Below are 23,021 nucleotides of genomic sequence, written 5' to 3' on the forward strand. Positions count from 1 at the left end.
GGAAGAGAAAAATAACAATTCTAACTATTTGAGGCCTTCACTCTTTTTTTGCTGAATCTTCATGAAAGCCTTTTTACAGAGTTGATAGAGCTCTGGAAATGGCTGAGTTGTTACAGGTAAGAATAATTTTTTTTACATTTTTCTGTGTTGTATTTTCCTCTGATCCAGGTCTAGGAAAACATTATTATAAATGTCAGTAATTATTAAATAGAATAGATTGTATTAATAAATTGTATCCAATGTTTTATTAGATATGTGCAGAAAACAGAATTTGCCCAGACTGGAAAGTTACCAGCCTTATTTTCTGAAAAATCAAATCCCAAACCTCAAAAGTAAAGAGTTGGATAATTTTGAAAACTGCAAAGATTTGAATTGATAGCAAGATTTCAGCAATTGAAGGAGAAATGGCTCTTATAAGTAATGTACAGTGAATAAGTTGTTCTATTTCGTTGCCAAGGAAATAAAATGAGGCTCTTGGTAAAGGGAAGCATGGAGGAAGACATTGCAACTGGGACAACTGTTACCATTACATAATCCACCTGGCATGGTTATCACAAGTGTGGAACCTTGTGGATGTGTGTTTGATAGAAAATATCAAATACCTCCTGCATTTCAGTGACAGTTTGTGCTGTTGATATGGTATTCTGGTGATATCCTTTGTGTGATTCCAGTTGGCCCATGTGTTCTACTGTAGCTATAGATGGGGATAAACTGGCCTGTCCATTTGAGTACATAATTATTTCTGATTTTAAAGATATTTTAATAAATAGTTGAAGGCTTCCAGAATTCTCAGAGTATTTTCCAAAGGAAGCACATTATTCACTTGCCTGTTCCTTGCTGACTGATGATAATGAAAAAGTAAAAACAAAATAATTTCATATTTGCTAAATCCCTTCTTTTCCTGCACAATAGGGTACACAGAAATTTTGATAAGCTTCTTGGAAATATATTTGTGCAAAGCTTACAGACCATTGCCATTCTTTACTCACTTCATTTAATAGTGAAGGGTAGCTAATCTGTCACAAATTTGGGGCCAAAGATCACTTTGTAATGGCTAAATCCATTCAGGCAGAGAAAAAAAAAGTTGCATGCATGTGTATCAAGCACCCAAACAGGTATGTGGATGGAAAAGAAATACACTCTGAATTTTGAAATGATGAAAAATCCGCCAAAGTTTGGAGGTCCCAGTAAGGCACATCATGAGCACCACATAATTCCCTAGAATTCAAGCAAGCTTGCAATCACAGGACAGTTTTCAATGAGACATGAGACAAAGTTTTAATGTCATTTTATTTTTTGCCTCTCCCTGTTTCTGAACAGGTGAGTCTGGATTAGATGGGCAAAGCTCTCAGCTTTGGAGCCTTCCCAGTGCTATAGTATTAGGTTTTTTGGCCTTTTTTGGGGGTGTTTAGAGCACAAGAAGAGTAACTTGGGTATCATCTTCTGTTTCCCATAAAAGATAATGGAGAGATTCAACAGGAATTGAGTGTCTGAGAGGTGGGAGAGAACACCTTCAGACACTATTTTTAAATCAAAGTTCTTTCATGTTGCTCTTGTTTTAAAGGACAAGCAAGTTCTTAACTATTATTTTTATGACAGAAACTTCCTGATTCTTCCCTGCACCTTTCTGTTGGAGAACAAAGGGAGAGTTTGCAAGAGAAGATAGTCAGTCAGAAAGGAATTCTAAGGCAAACTAGATAATGGTGAAGTTGATAACCAAATTATCCTTGACAATGTTATCAGGTTAAAAGAAAAGATAGAAGTCACCTTTGCAAGCTCTTCTGGAATGCTGTCCCAGAAGAATGCATGATCTGCAATGGAAAGAAAAAGGTGGGCAAGGTTGGAGTTAGAACTTGATTAGATTTTGCTACATACTATATTTAGTGCAATTTGTTGTTTTCAAGATGTTGGATTTACTGTCTCAAGTTAGTCCTTCCACTGACATCACTAAAGCCAGAGAGTGGTGCTGGCAGGGAGTGAGGCCAAATGACCTGTAGTGCCAGAGTTAGAACAAAACTACAGATCCAAACAACGAAGTTGTTTAATATCTGAACTTCAGCTTTGAATACTACAAGAAACTGCGATTGAAATAGACCCATTTTACATCATATGAGTACTTGGGGTAAAGGGCTTTAGAGTTCTTCAAATAGTTTACTGCAAATATTATTTAGTATAAATATAAGAATTTAAAGAGTTCCATAATGAGATATTTCTATTTTCCATAAACATTTAATTAATTGAACTCTACTAAATATTTTCTAAAAACTGTAATTATACACTTAAAATCAGAACTCCTTGCGAAAAGAAACAAAACTCAATTTAACTGGCTTTTAATCTTCTTTGTAACTGCAACAGAGAATATATACTTCTAGTTCCATGAATAATAGAATCCACTACTGCTGTAATTTTAGAATTATTTTATTTAAATTAATTGTATTATGAAAGATTCTGCCATCAGTAGCAGGGAAGATTTTGATTATCACAGCTTGTAGTTTTAAACACATAAACTAAAAGGTTAAAGTCAGAAAAAAAATAAAAAACAGGTGAATGGATACATTGCTGAAATCACTCTTCTAATCATGAAGAAAACATCCTGCTCCCATATGGACAAAACTGGCAAAACAGGAATACTAATAATAATGAAAAAAAGAGCTGGAAAAACAATTTGTGCAATGAAGGGAATAAATTGTACCTAAGCTACAAAATAATAGACTCCAAGCCAGTGAGCATTTAAGCATATGTTTAATTGTAAGCAGGTGAACAGTTCATCTTCCTTTAATGAGAAAACTGAGAAGTGAAATGCACTTATGGGGCTGGGGCCTAACATAGTTATTATTGACTAGAGCATTAATCAATTAAGAGAGCCATAAAAAAGCAGTGGTGGGTATGTACATGCTAAATATGCCTGTTTGTGCTGGAGTGTTTGACAGATTTGCTTCTTCCCTCTGAACTGTGGCAATGAGTCATCCTGTCACCAGGGAGATGGACTACAGGTGGGTTTCATAACCCATCTGGTTTTCTTAACTTCAGCTATCTAAGCTATCCAGCTAATCTCCCGCTGTAGCTCAGGGGGAAGGTTTTTTCTTTCTGGTTTACCCTTCCTCACCTTTGGAGATATGGATTTCTCTTTTGATTATAAAAGGAGCCAAGGTGACTCAGCTGAAATTAAATATGTTTAGCTGGCTACAGTCGGGCAAAATGAAGTGCTCTGGGGTCCAGTTTTAGAATAGATTAGACAGCTATGCACCTATTGAACTTAATGTTGTTGCAGGTAATACTCATAAGCATTAAGTTTGATTTCTTTTAACTTCAGTTGTGCAGAATCTGTCACTAATGGTTTCCAAAAGGCTTGACATCTCTGTCACACGATGACACAAAGCATAAACAAATATAAAAGCATTAAGTTACTAGCCTGTATATTTCTAACTACATAATTGCACTGCAGTCTAATTGAAATTATTTACATTTATAACCCTGTAAAGCACAGTAAGCTTGAGATCAGAACAATGGTGGATAGATATGAGACTGAAGCCTTTCTTGTTCACAAAGGCACAACCTCCTGCATATATTACCTGGCTGAAATGGCTTGCATGGTCATTCAGTTGCGTGGCCACTCATAATATGTGGGTCATGCCAGGGGAATACCTTTTGCAGCATACCTGGAGCCCAGCAAATGCTTTGCAGCTTTGGTGCTGATCCAATCAAGTACAGAAATAACTGGGAAATGACTCATGCTGAGAGGTGGATACTTGCTGTTAATCCCAGCTTTTAAAGTGTACACAGTTTGTCATCATTTTTCATTGTGGTGAGCATGTGTGTCTGGCTGCTTTTGTTTCACAATTGTCTGATGTTTGCTGTGAGCTCTCTTCTCAGCTAATTTGCTTTTCACTTGAAAGGACGTAATCAGACAAAAATCCCCTCAAAACCAGTTCCACTGAAGAAAAGACCTAAGTGGGAGAAGCAAATATATGAGGTAGGGTGGAGAGGAATGTGTTCTGACCCTGAAACATCTGCTCTTTTAAACGTGATGTTACAAATGTTTAACCACATGTGCATCTTTCAACCTTAAAAGCTCAGCTAAGACGGGGGAGGTGGGGGTGAGAGAAAAATTACAGATGATACCCAAGAAGAAAAGTAGTAAGAAAATAACTAGTAAGGATGAAATTATGGAAAAAATCACATGCATTTGGAACAAATACTACAGAAAATGAATACTGAATTAATACTAAATGCAAATCATACAGATAGATAAATATTAAATGTAAAACCAGGAAGGAATTGAATAAGTTTGCAGTTTGCAATACAGATTGGCATCATGAGTAGTCACACACTGAGTATGTCCAGTATCACTGCACTTTTCTTATACAGACCTGGAACATGTGCCCTAGTATTTTTTTAAATGGGAATAGTATGTCTACTAACATACTTGAAGTATACCATGGATTTAAACTAGATTCTGAATGGAGACTTTGTCATTAAAAAAAGCCATTGTCAAAGCAGGCAAGAAATGCAGAGGCACTGTCTCATGAAGCCTTACAAAGAGGTGTTGACAGCTTCTCTGCTTACAGTTTCTAAGGGCTCTGGCAAGAAAATTGTTTTTATTTTAATTGTTTTTATTTTTATTTTCTCTTCTGAATGAACAGAAATAGTACTGAAGCAGAAATGGGAAACCATAAATGACATATATGTTGGAAGACCTGGCCTAGCTCTCTTAAGTTATACCTTCGACATTTATCTGTTGCTTTACACTGCAGTAGTGTGTGCTACACTATTCCTATGTGTGTGAAACTGGAGATAACAGTCTTCATCTGGAAAAATAATGTCTGTGTGAAATGGTCCAGGGACACATAGAGCTTTTGGTCCCATCGTTGAATTAAAATAGATGTTTCCATATTAAATAAAGGTAAATGTATTGCTAATTGTTATATTCAATTGTTATATAAAAGGTAACTGTTATATGTCTCAATTTCCTGCAGAGCCCTGGACTGGTTGGTACTGTACTGGGTACTGAGTGCACATAGTCCCAAGCTCCCACAAAGAACTGGGATGAGTGTGCAGAAGCAGGATAGGAAGGAAGGAAGCTTCCCCACCACTCACCCAGGCCCTGGTGTGCGGTACTGAGGGAAGCTTGGGGGCTAAGTATTAGGATGTGAATAACAGCACTGAGGTGGCTTCCTGTATTCCAGGAAACAGAACTCTGTCCTGACATGTAAAGAAATAAAGTTTCACAAAAGGTATTTGCCCAGTAGGTCTAGCAAAGCAAAACCAAAGCCAGGTGGCCAGGAAGGCCAATGGCGTTGCGCCTAATGGCATCAGAAATGGAATCAGTGTGGCCACCAGGACCTGGGCAGTGATCATCTCCTTGTACCTGGCACTGGTGAGGCCACACCCCCAATCCTGTGTTCAGTTTTGTGGCTGCACAATTCGGGAAAGACATTGAAGTGCTGGAGTGGGTCCACAGAAGGGGAATAAAGCTAGTGAAAGGTCTGGAGCACAAGTCCCATGAGGAACAGCTGAGGGAGCTGGGAGGATTCTGCCTGGATGAAAGGAGTCTCAGGGGAGACCTCATAATGTAGGTACAGAGTTGGTGGTAATTGGAGTGGGGCTGTGGCCCAGCTTCGTCCCCAGTGGGTCCAGCTGTGAGAAGCAGGTGAGCAGCACTGACAGCAATGAGCCATGGAGTGCCCAGGGGCACTGAGCAACCACCAAAGGAACAGAGGGCACATGGGTGAAAAGCATGTCAGAGGAAGAATACAAAAGGTTGGGCTAAAGAACAAGGAGGGCAGATGCTTGGAGCCTTCTGATGAGGTAAGGTCTTACTCTGTATGGGTTGAAGCCTTCTGAAATTGTATGGTGATACTCTGTGTATCGTAGTTGTCTCAACTGTGACATTATAATTCTCTGTACTCACCTGAAAAGATATTGCAGCAAGGTGGAGGTTGTTCTCTTTTCCCAGGTAACAACTGGCAGAACTGGCTACAGGATGAGCTGTAGGAGGTTTAGATTGGATATTGGGAAAAAAATTTCTTCACTGAAAGGGTGGTTAGGCATTAGAATATGCTGCCCAGGGATATGGTGAAATCACCATCCCTAGAAGTGTTCAAAGAGTGGGAATGTGGCACTTGGCAGTATGGTTTAGTGGTGAACACAATGATGCTGAGGTAATGGTTGGACTCAATTACATGAGAGGTCTTTTCCAACCTTAATAATTCCATGATTAAAGGTTGGAATCTTCTGAAATTTCATGTCACCTTTTAAAATCAGGGGTTTGAGTCACTTCCAGGTGCCCTTCCTTAAGGAATTAAACTTCCCCTTTGTGCTTGTGAAGATCCAGGAGTAATTTGAGACGTACCTTTGTCCTATGAATTTGAACAATCGGCGATACCAATTAGTGGTACAGATCTCTTAAAACAAGAGTGTCGTTTTGCTGCGGGATGAAAGACGGCAGCAAACTCATTCCACCACCTAAGATTAATCCCTTGCGATGCTTCCCAGACTTTCCCACCCTGTTGGCTTCTTCTGGGACAGGCGGCGGCTGGGACGTGCAGGAGGCAGGCTGGGTTGGGGAAATCCGTCCAAAACCTGCCCCCATCCCCGTCCCTTTAAGGCAGCACTATCCCTTTAAAAGGCGGCCGGCGGGCGGGCGGCGGCGGTGACGGCCGGGGCCATCGCCTGCCCGCCGGGTTTTCCCCCCCTTCCTGCCGGTCCGTCGCTCGCAGCCCGTTAAAAAGAGGAGGCAAGATGGCCGAGCTGGGCAGCAAGGGGGTCACAGCTGGGAAAATCGCCAGCAACGTCCAGAAGAAGCTGACCCGGGCGCAGGAGAAGGTAGGGGAGACGGGGGACATCCCCGGGCTGCGGGGCCGGGAGGGGGGGACGCGGGTGCCGGGGATGACAGCCCTCCCCGGAGCAGGGATGCGTCTCGCAGTGGGTGCTTGCGGGGGGTGGCAGCTGCCTTCCCTGCCTGCGGAACTGGGGCCCCTTTGCATCCTGAGAATGCCGAGTATCCCTGTCGGAGCGGTGAGGGTTCACCGTCCGCCTGCGGAAACATGGCATCGGCTCGGCCGGGAGCGCCGGGGAGGACGGAGCGCCGCACGCTCGTGTTGGATCCGCAGATGCTTATTGTTTCAACAGGAGGAGACCTTTCGTCGTGGCTTTTAGGTTGTGCTTTATGCAGCATTTTCGAGAGCGGTTCTATATTTTGCCACAGCGCTAAATGCGTAACCTCAAAGATGGTGAGGGAAAGGAGCTGGATCCTTGCCCCTTATCTTCCAGCAGCATCGCGTGATAGTCGCTGCTTGCTGTACTGACCTTGAACTCCTCATTTTGGAATGGTGGCTCAGCCGAAGCCATACGGCCTTTAAAGATTGTGCCGATCTGCTGAGAGAGAGAGGGGGATTTTTGAATCCCGGGAGCCCTTTCGCTGTTCTCCGCCCACCCGTGTGCCAGCAGAAGGTGCCAGGAATATGCAATGGATACTTTTCCTGTTCATCTCTCTGGTATGCTGCATCTGATGCCAGATGCCTGCTCTGTGTAGGGATTATCGGGCGTTTTACGCAGGGACATTGATCAGCTGCTTTTATTGCAGGCACGCTCGTCTTGGTTTTCAGTGGTTTGCTGTGAGATGGCATTGACTGAATAAGGACTGGCGCATCTTTGAGGGAGGGCGGGCGAGCAGATATGCCCACTGCTGCTCGTGTTCCCTGGGAGTTATCTTTAGCAGCTAGATTTAATCTAGGAGGGTTGGGATTAAATGCAGTGCTAGCCTGAGCCTTGTACCCAATCTCTGACACTGCTCAAAAATGCTGCTGGGCCAGAATGGCAGCACAAACCACTTGCATTTGATTTTGCCCATGCTGCATCCACTACTTTTAGCTCACTTACTGAGACTAGGAGCATCCCTTGAACTTGTCCAACTGCTCGTAAAAAACCCCAATGACTACCAGATCCAGTATGGAACTGAAGCAGCAAGGTCCTGGCTTCACTCTGTACACAAGAGTGACCATGGCCACATCTGTGGCTACTGTTGTTCCAGAGGGGACAGGCCAGGGAATCTGGTCCACCTTGAACTCATCACAGATGCTAAACTTCATTCTGTGTTAGCCACCAGATGGCAACCATATTTGTAGTTAATATTAGGGGAGGTGGTAGAGGCTGAGCTCCTGGACTTGCTGAAGGAGTTATTGTATTTAGCAGCTTGGAACAAAGTGTGTCCTGCCAAGCCCTGCCCTGTCTCTTATCGAACATACACAGGTTCTTTTCCTAGGAAGGATTTTCCACAAATTTCTGTCAACTGTTGATCTAGTTCACTTCCTTGCTCACGCCCTGGTGGTGTTTGGGGACATGGGAATGACAATAATAATTGAGAGTTAGCTGTGTATTGCAGGCGATTTGCACGATCTGAGAACAGTTGTTTGTCTCTTTGGGAAGAGAAAAGCACAGCTTGGTTTCCTCTAAGGAGGAAAGGAAAACAACCCCAAAGCACTTGCTAAGGCAAATTTTAGACCCTTCAGCTGTTGTTACCCTGATGCAAACAATACAACTTTAATCTCTGGGCTCTCAGAAAAAGAAAAAAATGGCATTGCTTGCTTTGTCATCTGACTTGCTTTTTCATACTGTTACAGGATTGCTTGTAATTCTTTTGTGAAGCATTCAGTATTTTACCCATAAAGGACAGACTTTCACTGAGGAATATAAGTTAGTGTTAACTTTCAGGTTGTGAGGAGAGATACAGCTGAATATGAAGTGATGTGGAAGCACCAGTGGTTATGGCACTCTACACTTGTGGTATTTAGTTATAAACTGAGACACTGTGTTTAGCAGGAAAGGTGAACCGTGGGTCAGGAGATAAGGATCAGGTGTTAAATAATAAAAGGTAAGCAGAAGTGTGCAGAGGTGGATCTGGTAACAACTTAAAAATGTGTTAGATTTCCGTGAATATATTTTGGCTAGGGTTGAACTTCTCCTTTTTGAGGCTTAGACAAGCTGAATGTTCCTTTTCCATATCATATTTTGATTTGAATCAAGGATAAAAATTTCTTCCCTTGAGAATATTTCCCTCTCAGCTTGAGCCCTGAGGCTTTGACCTCAGCAGTTTTCTTCCTGGTGAATTTCAGCCTTGTGCTAAGCAAAGAATGATGTCTTTTTGTTCAGTGCAGAATTCACACTGAAACACTGTACACATCCTTTTTTCCCTTCTGAGATGCCTATTATGTAAACTATGTAAGATATTCTTTCAGAAGTGCTATTTGTTTTAAGCCTTTCAGCAAAACTGTTGGCTATTTTTGGAAGACACTTGAGCAATTCCACAGGAAATAAATGATGGAATGGTCCACTGTGCTTTTTACAAATGGGATGGACACCCGTTTAACCTCCATCTCTACTCAGAGGTAGCCTCAAGTAGAGTACTTGGCAATAACTTACCAGTTGTCCAGTGAAATGTATCGAATAAATTGATGCTGCTATCCAGAGGAACACACCTTGCAGAAGGAACTCATGCAGCTGTTTCTAACTCATATCACCTTTTTCAACTGATAAGGATATTTAGACTGGAAATCCTCATCTATTCCTCCTAAATTTAGCTGAAGGATTTTCAGACTGAGATGTTGAGCTCTGGACTTTTCTTAATTCTAAACATCTTAAATATGAGTAAAAATGTAATGCCCCTAATGTCATGGTGTCTTAGAGGGAGCCTAGTGTTTGCAGCTCTTTTAAACTTTTCCAGTGAGGCTATGAAGTTTTTTTGTTCTTTATGTCTGTAATCCATTATCTTGGTTAAAGTTTGTGTTTTATCTTAACACTTTTTAAAATTTTAAAAATCTTCCCAGTTTCCACAATTCCCATTTTCCTCTAATAATGTCCTGTTTCTGCATGGGTCTACCTGCACGTTTCTGCTTTGAACAAATTCAAACAGCATCTTGGTGACTTGATGTTATCCTGGGGTGAGGGTAACTCCTCTGTGAGGTTCGAGCTGAGGGAGCTGAGCTTGGGAAGCAAATGAGTTGGGATTTAGCAGCTTGGCTGGCACTGAGGGTCCTTGTCACAGGATCAGACTCTTTGTTTCCTTCTGCATGTTAGGCAGAGGTTCAGTGTGTAAAGATGTTATTGGCTGCATGGGCACCAACTGTTGATTTAAGTTGCGTACAGATTGATAGCTTTGTCTGAGGAGATGAACTGTAAAATTGACATCTGAAAGAAAGATTTATTTTTTTCCCTTGGGAGCTTCTTTTGTGGAGAGGCGTAAAAGTGAATGAGCTTATTTTTACTTAGACTGAGTGTGGGAAGTTCTTATCCTATACTAGTGGTGGTCTCTCACTCTCTTTTTGTTACAAAGCTGGGCAAAATGAGGAGTCTGTGTTCTGTGACATGAACAGACTGCTGTATTTTGTCATGGCTTTCTTCTGATGTACCAACAAACCAAGGCACCCCCTTTTCTCCTTCTCCATCCCTAACCAAAGGGGAAGGCTTTGTTTTCCACGTGGGACCTGGCAAAGTTTAGCTTGGAAATCCAAACTCCCTTGTGTTAGGGGTCACATTTAGGGCATAGACTCTGGCTTGCCGTGTTGCCATGAAATGTCACTTCTGTTTTCTGTTCATGGCTTTGTTAATTCCACCAATGTTTACCCACATGTTTGAAGTTTTCCCGGTTACACCATCTGTCAGAGCAAAGTTCTGCTCTCCTCTGGCTGCACAGTCCAAGGAGGCTGGGCTGTAGTCTTGGTCTCACAGATTGTGGTTTGGGTGGAACTGGGTTTGCAGGAGGCATGGTTTGCATTTTGAGTTTGCCCTGATAAGACATTTTTCCTCCTTCTAAGTCAAGCTCCAGTAGGTGGAGCATCACAGGAGAAAACACCTGGAATAAAATTTCAGCCTTATTGAAGCAGGTGAGAGTCCATATTAATGAGCAGTACCCAAGGACCTTAAAGCAAATTTAAATACAGCTGTTATCAGGATTCACCTGGCAGAGGCTCCCAGCTCTGTAGAAACTCTGCAGGTGGGGAGGGAGTCTTTCTATAAAAATGGTAGATGAAGGAATCTCTCTTATTGAGAAGTAATACATCTACCTACTTGAGAGAAGTTCCTTATTGGTTTTCCTTCGGGATCCTTCTGTCACTGCAAAGCTTCTGTGTTTTTTTCATGCCTTTGCATAGGGTAGGATGGTGTGGTGGCAGTCTGCCTTGTTGTGCCAGTGAAGAACAAACAGCCTGAAGAGCTACAAGTATTGTTTGCCTACTGATCCGGCAGGAAAATTGACTTTTTTTTTTTTTTTTTTTTTCCTGGGGGACTCCCCAAATGACAAAGACAGGGCTTTTTACTTTATGGCTGTTAGCTTGCTTTAAGAATGCAGGGTTTAGGGGATGGGTAGAGTCTCAAAGGTACTTCATGCCTAAAGGTTGCTGGAAAACAGGCACTGGATACAGCAGGAAGATCTGAATTAATGCCTCTAACGTTCAGATGATTCCAGTATGAGCTCAGACTGTATTACTGGTATCAGATCATCTGCATGGTACAGGGAGGAGGTGAAATAGGAAACCAGGCTCCATATGTCTGCTTGCCCATGGAATGGTTTGATTGGCAGGGCACTTACAGTGCCATGCTGAAGGTGCCCTTCTGTCTGGCTATTGGCAAAAGATTTCTTATATGAAGCAGAATCTCATGGATGGATGCATTTTCTGATTGGAAAAGGCCCAACTCTATTCCTTGTCACTTTATCTTCCATGGAAGTTTTTGTCTTGCAAACAGTCCTCTTCAGTGCAGTTCTTGTGAGATCAGGTTTATGAAGCAGGATCTGGAAGATCTCTTTTCTCTGTGAACTTTTAAAGAAGCTCTAGGCCATAAAGAGTGTCACCGACCTCATCTCTCAGGGGGTGACATCAAAGCTTGGCTGGCCTCTCCCTCCATCCTGTGTGCTCTTAGGCAAGGTTTGTATCTCCAGGCACAGATGTTCCTTTTCTTTCCAACATCATGATTGCTCTTCACGTGTGATTAGCAAATGACATGGCTGTAGCCAAGCCATTGGGGAAAGCTGGGTGCAGCCTGAGATGTTCAGCATCTAACTGGACTGGGCCTTTGGGAATAACACACATTTTCCTTTGTTTGTGACTCTTTAGATAGAGATACAAGACCTTATTGCTTGGGTTCAATGTATAATAAAGCTCTGGTTCTAGAAACATTTGGAATGACAAGAGGGTCCCTTAGGTTAACAGGTATTAGAGTGGCTATTTTTTTCTGCTGTTGCACTGGTGACCAGACACCTGAGCTGCCCCTGGTACAAGTTCTGCAACTTTGCAAGGATCATCTTACAGTCCTGGCTGCCTACCTGTACATGGAGGGGTCAGCCTGTCTTCCCAGACGTTCTGTGCTGGCAACCTGACACGATCACAAAGCCAGACTCAATTTGCCAAGCAGAACAGGCAGGTCTGTCACCCTGAACTGGCCACAGCTCAGCCCCCTAAGTGACGCACTCAGGGTGTGCAGACCAGCAGCTTCTTATGGGGGAAAGACTGTATTAATGTTGACCAGGAGACTGTGCATTCTCTACCCCCAAGCAATGAGATGGGAACGAATGTTAAAATATGAATAAAGTTTCCTTGGAGCACTGCTGGCAGGTAGAATTGCAGAAAGAGGTCCATTCTGACTTCAGGCTGTGTTTTAGCCTTCTCTTGAGGGATTGTATATTTGGGTTTCTCCAGCAACTGCAATATTGAATGCATGAGTGCCAGCAAACCTGTACCATTCTGGCATCCCTACTGCCGAGCTAAAAGGGGACGTCTCTCACTGGAAGGGGTTGGGGGAGAGAAGAAAGTAATTTCATTGTCTCACTAGTCAAAATCTATTTTAAATATGGTATTAGTTGAGTACTTAATACTCTCAGAACAGGAGAGAGGAACCTCTGCAGATTTGCCCGAGCTATTGGCAGTGGCACAGGGGGTGCATAAATCTTGTCAGGTGTCTTCTCAGCAGGTGCATCCAAGTGGCTGGTGGACCTCAGACTGTTCAGGTTCCCCTGGGCACTTTCCTAGCCTCTGAAGCCATTTGATCTTCACGAGCTGGCAAGTACTGCAGGGTAGGTCCTGTGCCACGTTCCTGGAGAAAAACTTGAAGTGTATATATTAGCAGAAAATAGGGTTTTTTTTTGGTGGGTTTTTTTTTTGGTTATATTTTCATCATGCCAACATGCTTGCATAGTTTTGTTTCTTAGCTGCTACTCAGAAAGTACCTCTCTGTAGATTTTTCTCTTTAGATTGTGTAGATTTGTGATCTGAAGGAACAGAAGGGAATAGAAATTCTTCAACCTGCGGAAGTTGTACCAGTTGTTTAATTTTTTTTTCTCCTTTTTTCTCTCTTTTTAATTTTTTTTCTGGGTTTCTCCTTTATTATGTTGAGAGCTTGCATTCAGGAAGGGTTTGCCAGAGCAGGGAGTTGCATTTTGTGATGAACTTGGAACCCAGAGCTTGGGGCATTCACAGACCTGGACAGAGGTTTCACAGAATCACTATGAAGCAGCTTTATGAAATGAGAAATGGGTACTATGTTTGCTCAGATCTCTGCTAGTACACATGTGCAACATAGACTTTTCTACTGTTTAGGCTGGGTTAAAGTGAGCTTTACTTAGGTCTGTGGCTGGGAGGTTGAAGTTTCTGAAAGTCAGCATTTCCACAGAAGTGCTGTTGGAGAGTCCTGAAAGCCAGACAGTGTTGCCTTTCTTTGTCCCATTCTTTACCAGAAAGAAGTCTGGGTGGCTCTGTGTTCTTAATATAGGCTGCCAGGCAGGATGGAGAGTGCAAACTTCACCAATAAGGAGAAAGCAGTGCTTAACAGCAGCTAATCCCTCTGTGAAAACCATGGGCTGTATTTAATCTCTTGATATGCAGAAGTGCTGCCCTCTCTGCAAGGATTTGACAGGCAGTTTCAGAAAGCTGGTAACCTGTTCTGAAATTCTTTATTTTTTGGTAATTCTGCACTGATTGTATTTGGTTTGTTTATTTTAAATAGGTTTAGAATTTTTTGTTAAACTTGGTTTAAGAGCTGCATTAGTTTCTCAGTTCTTTTCAAAGTTAGCTCTTCAGGAGGGAGATTAGAAGTTGATACAGCTGAAGTGCAAACATTTTTCACTTGGCAATTGCTAATACTCTGCTTTGGAACTGTATTAGACAGAGCTGAATGCTTGTTTGCCAGCAGGGATGGAAAGGGAACTTCAATGGTACAGAAACTGCAGTATTTGAAAACACAGCTAAAAGTGTTTACACTTTTTTTTTTCTCTGTACTACTTAGCTTGATTGCACATTTTATCAGGCCAGAAACAATAATGTGTAACTTAACTGACTCAGAACTGAGTTGAATGGTGTTTGCAGAGTGAAATAGCAATTCTTCCCATTGGATTTACTTGGAATGGTGCCAACAACAGATGCAAACTTATACTAAGGAGCTATAAAGACTGACATTTGAAGACAATGTAGATCTCTGCATCTCTTTATTGAACAGATATGCTGGTCTTGTAGCTCTCCAGTACCCTTGCAGGTGAGGTTAACCATTCCTGTAAGTTATAACTACTTCAGTCTTGAGTGTGGAAGGACCAACCTTATTTCCTTATTCCTGCTTCTACAGTCATTGTGGGGGAAAAATGGGGAAAACCTTGAGGAGGGAAAAAAGTATGCTTTAAAAAATACAGGGAATTCCTGTCCTGGAATTTGAGCATTCAGCTCATTAATTTTGAATTTTCAGGCAGTAAAGTGTTGTCTTGGAGAGCGACTGTCTGTCCCCACTGTGGGTGCAACATGACCCCTTGGTCCAAGTGTTGAGTCTGTGTCATGAGGCACAAAAGGGGTTTGAGTAATTGTACTGAAGGACAGCATATTTCAAAGGTTGCTTGAAAATATGTTTTTGGAAAAATTCTGTTGAGAGAGATGGCAGCTTCCATAAGAGGAACAGTGCTCAAGGAGAGTGTAAAAACATTCAGACAGGAAATACACTTGGGTTCTGACTAAAACACTCCTTAAGGTACAGTTTCCTCAGCAGAGGAGTGAAATGGCCATTCTTCAGTGTATTGAACTGACCTCTGCAGTAGAAGGATACTAGGGATTTTTTCTTTTTTTTGGGTCTGTTTAGGCTGGACAAGGCCAAGCTTAATTGTGTGTTAATAAACTTGAGCTATTAAAAGGATGTACTCACTCTGATAATGTTTCCTACGTCATGCATTCAGTCAGTATGATTATCTGTTAGTATCTGCAGTGTGATTGCATTATGTATTGCCAAAAAAGTCCATTCCCAATTCTGAAACAATTCCAATATAAATATGGGACAGTCTCAGCTAATAAAGATAATTCTGGTTTGTTTCAGTAAAAGTGTATTCCAAAAGACTTAAAAGGGTTTTCAGATATTTTTGCAGAAGTTTGATGTGAATTGTTTTGTAGGCAAAGGCTCAGGACTGTTTTTGAGCAGTAAGATTTTGTGGAAAAAGAGATTGTCTTTCTTTGGAGAGGAAGAACAGTTTACGTGCAGGGCTGGGACAGTAGAGTTTGGACACCTGACTGTGGTGGGAGTCAGAAGGTCAGAGGGGTGACGTGATCCATAAATCGTGGAGCTCTGGAATGGTGTGCTGCACCCAATTGCTCACGGTCTGGGACTTCTCTGTGATGGATATCAGAGTCAGTTGCCAGACTAGAACTTTTTGCCAAGCTGGAGGCTTTTGCTCTCCTTATTCCATGACCCTTGGTGGCCATAAATAATTCAGGGAGGAAGTGTGCGTTATCAGGGCTGGGTGCCCTTACCATGAGGCTGTGGATGTAGTAGGTTAAAAGAGGTGCTTTGTCATGCTGGATAAAGGTGACTTGGAGCTGGAATGTCTCCTGAGCTGGCAGTCTTGAGTGTCCAGTTGAGGCCTTCATTTTTGAGGATGCTCTTTGGGGAGCACTTTGTGGTGATTTTCCTCTCCAAAACCAGTGTGGCCCAGATTCTTAACAAGTGCTCTGGCAAAGAAGCTGATGGACTTTACACTCATTCACAGCTAGAGGACTTGCCTATCAAGCCTGGTTCTCTAATTTGCTGTTCCTTGCCCTTCAGCTCTGCTGAAGGAAAAGCAATCCTTTTGGGTGAAAAGGAGAAGAGCTGTGCAAAAGCTGCTAGGGAAGAACCAAGAGCTGATCATCTGTTGATCCATATGTTCACACTTTGATGGGACAAACCACATTCTGTAACTCAGCCTGGCTCTGGAGGGCACTGTTCCTAAATCCCCCATGGCTGATCCCTTGCAGCTATCACCTTCCAGCTCAGAGAATTGTAATAGCTGATCCAGATGCCCATGTCTTTCCTGTGCCCCACATGTTCCAAATCTGTCCTGCACTTGAGAAACTCTCACTGTTGTTCAGCAAGGTGGTTGTGAACCTGTGAGGGAACTTCACTGGCCTCTTAAGGGCTCTGCATCCAGCCTGTCTCTTCTAGAGTCCTCCTCTAACATTGTTTTGCCTTGTAAGAGCTCTTTGGCCCCCTCCCTCCTAGCATGCACCTGCTCCTTTATGTCTTTCTCCAGCTCAGTCATGGCCTCAAATGCCTTTTATGTTTTTTCCTGATTTGGTTACTTCATTTTGCATCAGGGCTTGTGTAAAAATAAAAATACTTCTTGCAAAAGTATCAGCATTTAAAGTGAGTGCTGCAGAGGAGGAGGCAGAGGAATTGAGAAGGGGAATTCGTGCAAACAACGCTATTTATACTCTATTCCTCTTGCTAGTGTTACTGTTGGCTATAGATAGGGTTTAATTAAGCTATGTTAAATGCCTACCCAAATAATAGACATTGATGTTGTTGAAGTCCTGTTGCCTGGAATGTCACATTGATGCCAGCTGAATTAAATGATGCCATTTGGCTTTATTAACTACAGAGCTGTGATGTAGTGACTCTCTAGCTCCACAGTTGTGACACTTTTTTTGGCCTCTATTTGGTGTCTGCTTAAGGCTGGGGCAGACAGAAGGGAGGGTGGAAATTTACCTGCTTTCTCGAGACTGAAATTTCCTCCTCTTTTATCTTCAGGATGTTGATAGATACATATTCTGTCCAGTTTTTGCTTTGTTGAATAGCATGAACTCAGGAATGCAGTGTTTTTGGCTGCCTGCTTTGAATAAGGTCAAACCAAGTAGAAAAAAAATGCCCCCAAAATTATGAATTAGGCAAACAACTGCATATGGTTCAGGTGGCCAGGTGTCACCAGCACACCTGAGAGCTGAGGGGTCACTGGTCTGTCTCTGGGGCAGTGAAGTGCCCCAGGCACAGAGTGGTACCTGTGTGTGGTTTGTGCAACCCAGACTTGACAGACTGAGGTTGGCTCTCACAGAGCCTGTGTCTCCTGGTGGAGCTGTGTTTTCAGCACCTCAGAAATTGGGCCATCTGCTTAAGGTGTCAAGATTAAAGTAGTCAAAGTCTGAAAACTCTGGTGTAAGCTCTTAAGATTCTTTATCTCCCACACTTCTTGAGGCAGGTGCCTGATTCTGGCATTGGGTTTGTTCTGGTGGGAGAAGTGACCACTTCAGAATAGTTATCTTGCCCTGTCTTCTGCTGCTGGAGCACTTTCTTCGTCTCTCCATCTGCCTGCCTTAAATAAAGTCTTGCCTTTACAGACTGAAGTTTAAACTGACCCAGCTACTCCTGCTGGGGCAGCTGTTTCACATCGCTCTCAAACCACCTCTGCCACTGAGATGTGTCATCTCTAGCTGCACCTTTTCCTCCTCTATTCTGCATTTTGCTGCTCCGTTATCAACCCTCTGGTTGTGTTGCTTTACCTATTTTTCTTTCAAATCTTTCCTCTCATAGGTAGATTTGATGGTAAGTTCTGGGTGGGGAACTAGAGGGCAACAAAAAGTGTGGGAACAAGGAAAAAACTAGCAGTCCACAGAACCACAGGGCAGTGGGATGGTGCCTGAGCTGCTGCATTGGCCTCTGTCCCAGCTCAGCTCAACCAGACCTGTAGCTCAACCAGACCAACTTCTTAATTTTGTTTTCTCTTTAGCTTATTTTTGGCTCTCTGAAACCCCTGACTGAAGGCTATAAAATAGGTGAAGAAAAAATTGGAAGTGAAGTTTAAATCACATTTTTCAGGATTTGTTTTATTCTCAAAAGCCTGGGTGGTGAAAAAGGAGGATATTTTCATGTCTTTAAAGATAAATGGAGAAGGGGGAGTATGAAGAGTAAAGGATAGAAGAGGGAAATATCTATATTTTTTTTTAATTGCTAAAATCTGTAAAGAAGAGGAAAAGATAAATAAATAAAACCCAGCCAGTACTTTTTTCATAATAAGCTTTTATTTAGCAAGACAAGCTTGTTCATTTATAGAAGGGAAAAAAAGTCCACTAAATAACACAGTGAGTTAGACCTGGAGGCAACATGACCTATCAGTTGAATATTTGGGGATGGTTGGGGGGGATGGGAACATAGATATACTCAAGAAAGAAAAAAGCAAGAAATAACTCTTGTTTCAGTTTGTTATATAATGTTGGTTATAACTGAGATTTCATGCTAGAGTACAAACACAGTCCTTGGGCTGTACCTGCAGGGCAGGCATAATGCAAAATGACCTAAAGAAATGAGAGAGAGAGGAGTAACAAGATAAATCAATTAATGTAGGAGGAGTCTTGAAAAGGAACCTGCTTTTGAAAGTGCTTGAGTGGCATCGGGGTAGGCAGAACTGCATTGCAAGTGTGTAAGGGCACAGTGTGACTGCAGAGACCAAGCATCCTGCCAGGGAGACAGGGAATTGCTTTTCCATGCTGTCTGTCACAGCCCCACTCCTGCTGTAGCATCACTTAATTTAGACTTGACTGACGGTAGGAACTAAACTGCAAAAACTGTGGGTAAAGAGGGAGGGAAAAACAACCTAAAATGTTGACCATAGTGAAGGGACAACAATCTTCATATAAGAAAATTCCTTGGATGTCAGGACTTGTCAGTACTAGACGCACACCAGCCAGTTCACCATCTCGAGGCTTGTCTTGTTTCTAAGTGCCTTCCGTGGGAGAGGAGATGCTTGGTTTGAGCCTGTGGTTATGTAGGTAAAAGAACCTTTCATCTTAACTGATTGGCCATGTGCAAAGAGTGCTTGCAAAACATCTGGAGAACCGGGGGTTTATTTGTATCTTTCTGTAAACATGATGTAGATTGCTTTGAGGAAAATAATTCTTGCATCCTGGAGATCTGTTCTTGTGTTTTCCTAAGCTGTCAGTATGGCTGTTTTCTAGAGAAAAGTGGTCCTTATAAAGGCTGATATCAGACATATAGAAGGTGCATTAATTTTCTCTTATGACAGCAAATACAGACTTTAAGATAGATCTTTGCTTCTACTCAGGTTCAGTTTAGGTCAAACTGCTACTGTTCTCCTATTTCCAAGGCTGGCTTTTTGTTGCATGCTGTTGGGCCAGTCCCCCACTTGCATTGGCCTTTTTTGTTGTTGTTGGAGCAGTTTCAGAGGTTAGTGCTACATCTCAGTCACTTCTGAAAGTCACTTGAGGTTTTTTTATGTAAGAAGCCACATCCTTAATGTTAATGTCATAACCTAATTTGTTTTGGTTTGTTTTTAATGTCAAATGACAGCAAAAAATCAATTTTTACTTTTGGGTGAAAAACTTTATCCTTGATTGTTGAATTCACTGAGTCTGAGCTTCTCAGGCTGGCAGGAATGGGTGAGAAACCTGTCCCCCCTTCCAGGTTCATGAGTGTGGTGAGCTGACTGTGACTTACTGCGCAGAAGGGGGAATGAGGGATGAGGATACAACTGCCCTGATTGATGAAATCTGACTGGCTTTTTTCCTGGGACAAAAGAGTGAATTAAATGATGTTACAGTTCCCTGCCACCTTAATTCCAAGGTATTTGATAGGTGCTAGCAGCTGCTTTCCATTTCTGCTGGTTCACGGTGCACCAGTTTGGTTTCTCCTGCGATGGGTGCCAAAGCCTCCTTCTTTCAGTTCCTGATCCAAGATCAGGGGGTCAGAAAAGCAGATTGTTGTGATGGTGAAGAGTCCCAGTGTCTTCTCCTTTGGTGTTCCAGTGCACTGACTTTTTGACAACTGCTGTATAGTGTGGCTGCTAATGACCTGGACAATTTACCAGGGAAGGAGGGGAAAATTGTGTTGCCAGCTCTTCTCAAGATGATTTTCTTTCACACAGACAGAAATGATTCATTCAATGTCACTCTTAAATTAGGTGAGATGTTGTCCAGGGTGGTTGGAGGAGGGGAGGGAACACTTTATTTTAGGACTGCAGTAAGTTGCTGTTTAGCCAGGTGTATTTGAGTATGCCAGGAGACTCAGCAAAAGTGCCTTTTCTGCAGTAGTCATGTCCTGATCTGGGGGCCCCTCTCCACAAATGGATTACTGGGAGGCTCTGGAGCATAATATTCCCAATCACATTACCTGCAGGGTCACCATGCCCTCTAACACACCTTGCAGACAGAGAGTGGCTTTGCCCTGCGTTACGTGTTTAAAGAGCATTACTCTGATTATCCAGGAGGGTGGATTAATGGGAATTAATGGATACTTGAGGAAGGAAAGAAGGGAGAGGTGCTCAGGAGGTGAATTTGAGCTGGCAGACTTGTTAGCAAAACAGTGCAGTTCTGCTTGGGAAAAAGTCAACCAAAGAAGCAGCTCTGGGGCACTGCTCTGCCCTGAAGAACTTGAGGAGACAGATATAAAGGTGCTTGTGTGGGAAGTTGTGTCATTAAAACTGTCACCAGTGAGTTGTGGTGATGTGTTTGAGGCACCCAGTAAAGTCTTCTGTAATAAAACAGGAGAAAAATAAAAGATCCTTCTGCCCTGCCGAATCTTGGAAACTATACTGGAATTGCTCTAAAACCTCTGTTTCCTAGCTCCAACCCTCTCCCATGGTGTAAGGAGCAGAGTCCTACGTGGTGGGCCACCAGGATCTCTGATGGGAGGCGGTTGGATGCTCTGCCATCCATGGGTGGGCAGGCTCGGTGAGGAGCTGCCGGTGTCTGTGGTGGGCAGAAGGGGGTGAAGGAGTGGCCTGGCCATCAGAAACCTTTTGGTGCTCAGTGTCTGAGAGCAGCACACTGTGGTGGGAGTTGCACAGGCTGCTGAGGTAGGGAATGGAAATGTTCTCCTTGTCACAGGAGATCTGATTGTGTAAAAGGAACAAATGTGTTTTAGGGAGCTGAATAGAAAAACAGTGGTCCAGCTGCACCAGGGGTAATGAAGAACAGGAGAGAGGGCTGGAGTGGGGCTTCCAGGGGAGGAAGTGAAGCTTTGTGCTTTAAGGGAAATGGCACTAGTGCCAGCTCTTAGCTAAAAAAGTGCTGCTTTCAGAAGGACAGGAAAGAAAAGGTTTGCCAAAGAAATCCCTAGAGTATGATGATCTGCCTTGTTTTTCTGCAGCAGGTGTTGGTGGGGGCTGAGTCCTGCTCTTGAACAGGTTCTTAACCCCACTGCTGCCCTGGCAGAGGCTGCCTGTGCAGTGTGCCCTGTGCCTGTCCTCAGAGCCCTGCAGACACAGATCCTGGGCCCCAGTCAGCAAGGAACAGCAACACAGCTTGGTTGCCTGGGTGAGTTAAGGTTTCACCATCATGAATGGAGCTGTTAATGAAAACCAGGATGGGACAGTGGAGTGGCAGGCCTTGGAAATAAAGCCCTCCTTGAAAGCCTGCAGTGTCTGCCTGCCAGCCTGCAGTGATGGGAAGGAAAGGACAGCTGACCTGTGTTGAGGGAGGAACCCTGCAGCACATTCTTGGAGCCCAGGGATGGCGTGGGCCCAAAGCCAGTCATGCTCTGGGTATGGAAGGGTATCAAAAGCCTTGATGGATATTTTTAGCCAGAATGAGTAGTGGCAAGGGTTGAAGGGGCCAGAAATAAAAAGAATTATTCCTGTGTTTTTTTTTGTCTCCTGGTGCTGAGGAACCAGGTGTCCGTTTTAAGGAATGACTAATTCCTTGTTTCATGGAATGGAGAACAGAAAAAAAGCTTTTTTTTTTTTTTTTTTCTCATCAGGTGAAACAGGTACTTGTTTTTGGAGATGAAATTGTCATGTTTGGAACCTGCTGCCTTCAGAGCTTCCTCCTCTGCTCTTCCTTGAGCTGTTGGTGGATCTATGGCACTAAGACATGACTTTGTAACATAAAAATCAGCTCCCTCCCACATGGAAAATCAAAAGACTTGAGTAATATCCCTTTCTTTTTTTTTAAAAAAAAAGTAGGGTTGGAGGGAAGGCTGTTCAAGCAAAGAGCATTGTTCATTTTGCTCTGGCCTGTTACTGTAGGGTTGGTTATTGGTGCTGGGCTGTTTGTAAGTCCTTCCTGTTCCCTCCCTCACCTGTCCCCCTTCACCCCTTTCCTTCCTCCCATCCCTTAAGATTTTTTTCTGTGCTGAAGCTATTGGGGAAGATGCAAAAAAGGGAAACCTGGATTCTGAAAGATGTGCAGACTCCTGTGCAATGCTTAAAGCACTCACCTGTAGGGAGTCTCTGGATAATGGGAGATTAAAATGTGGAAAACAGGCTGTATGTTGAGACAAAAAACTTGTCTTTAATTTCTTCCTCCTGCTGCCTCCCTTAGTTTTCTGACTATAGTAACCTTCTGATGATATTTTTATTCACAGGATATTGTCTCCAGTACTGATGGTAGCCCTGCTACTCTTAACCCCACGTGCCTGTACCAGCCCAGATGGATTTTTAGTGTGTTATCCTGAAACTGTGGCCAGGATAAGCAGGGATGTTAACAAGTGGTTGGAAACATGAGGAAAATGTATGAAAACAGAATCTGTTTTCGTGGTGACAGGCTGAGAGATGAAAATTCATGTGTAGTGCTTTCTGCTGCCTTTGCTGTCTGGCTCTACAGCTTCCTTATTAAAACCCATTGATCTGCTTTCTGTTTGTTGCTGTCATTCTCTCTAGTGTTCCTTCTAGTCATCAGTCATACTTGGATTGATTTTGCCATTTTTGTAATGAAAAGAAAGGTACAAGTCAGGATATCCTTTGTTCAATCAACTGTGACTTCTCTGGGAGGATCTTGCAGGGCTGAGAAGAGGAGGAGGAG

At 42.9% G+C, this 23,021-nt stretch overlaps 1 protein-coding gene across 7 annotated transcripts in view; it reads left to right on the forward strand.

The window, feature by feature from the left end:
* The first annotated feature begins 6,671 nt into the window (after positions 1 to 6,671).
* The window catches only part of BIN1 (bridging integrator 1), a 92,186-nt gene continuing 75,836 nt past the window's right edge, over positions 6,672 to 23,021 (forward strand). For 6 of the 7 annotated variants that reach the window (XM_053947633.1, XM_053947634.1, XM_053947635.1 and 3 more), the window contains exon 1: positions 6,672 to 6,825. In XM_053947633.1, coding sequence (XP_053803608.1) covers positions 6,742 to 6,825 — 84 coding nt within the window. In that variant the 5' untranslated portion in view covers positions 6,672 to 6,741. The remainder of the gene's footprint in view (positions 6,826 to 23,021) is intronic. The other variant, XM_053947639.1, reaches the window with a different exon arrangement.

The sequence above is a fragment of the Vidua chalybeata genome, chromosome 7 (genome assembly GCF_026979565.1).
Source record: "Vidua chalybeata isolate OUT-0048 chromosome 7, bVidCha1 merged haplotype, whole genome shotgun sequence".
In the NCBI taxonomy this organism is placed as follows: Eukaryota; Metazoa; Chordata; class Aves; order Passeriformes; family Viduidae; genus Vidua; species Vidua chalybeata.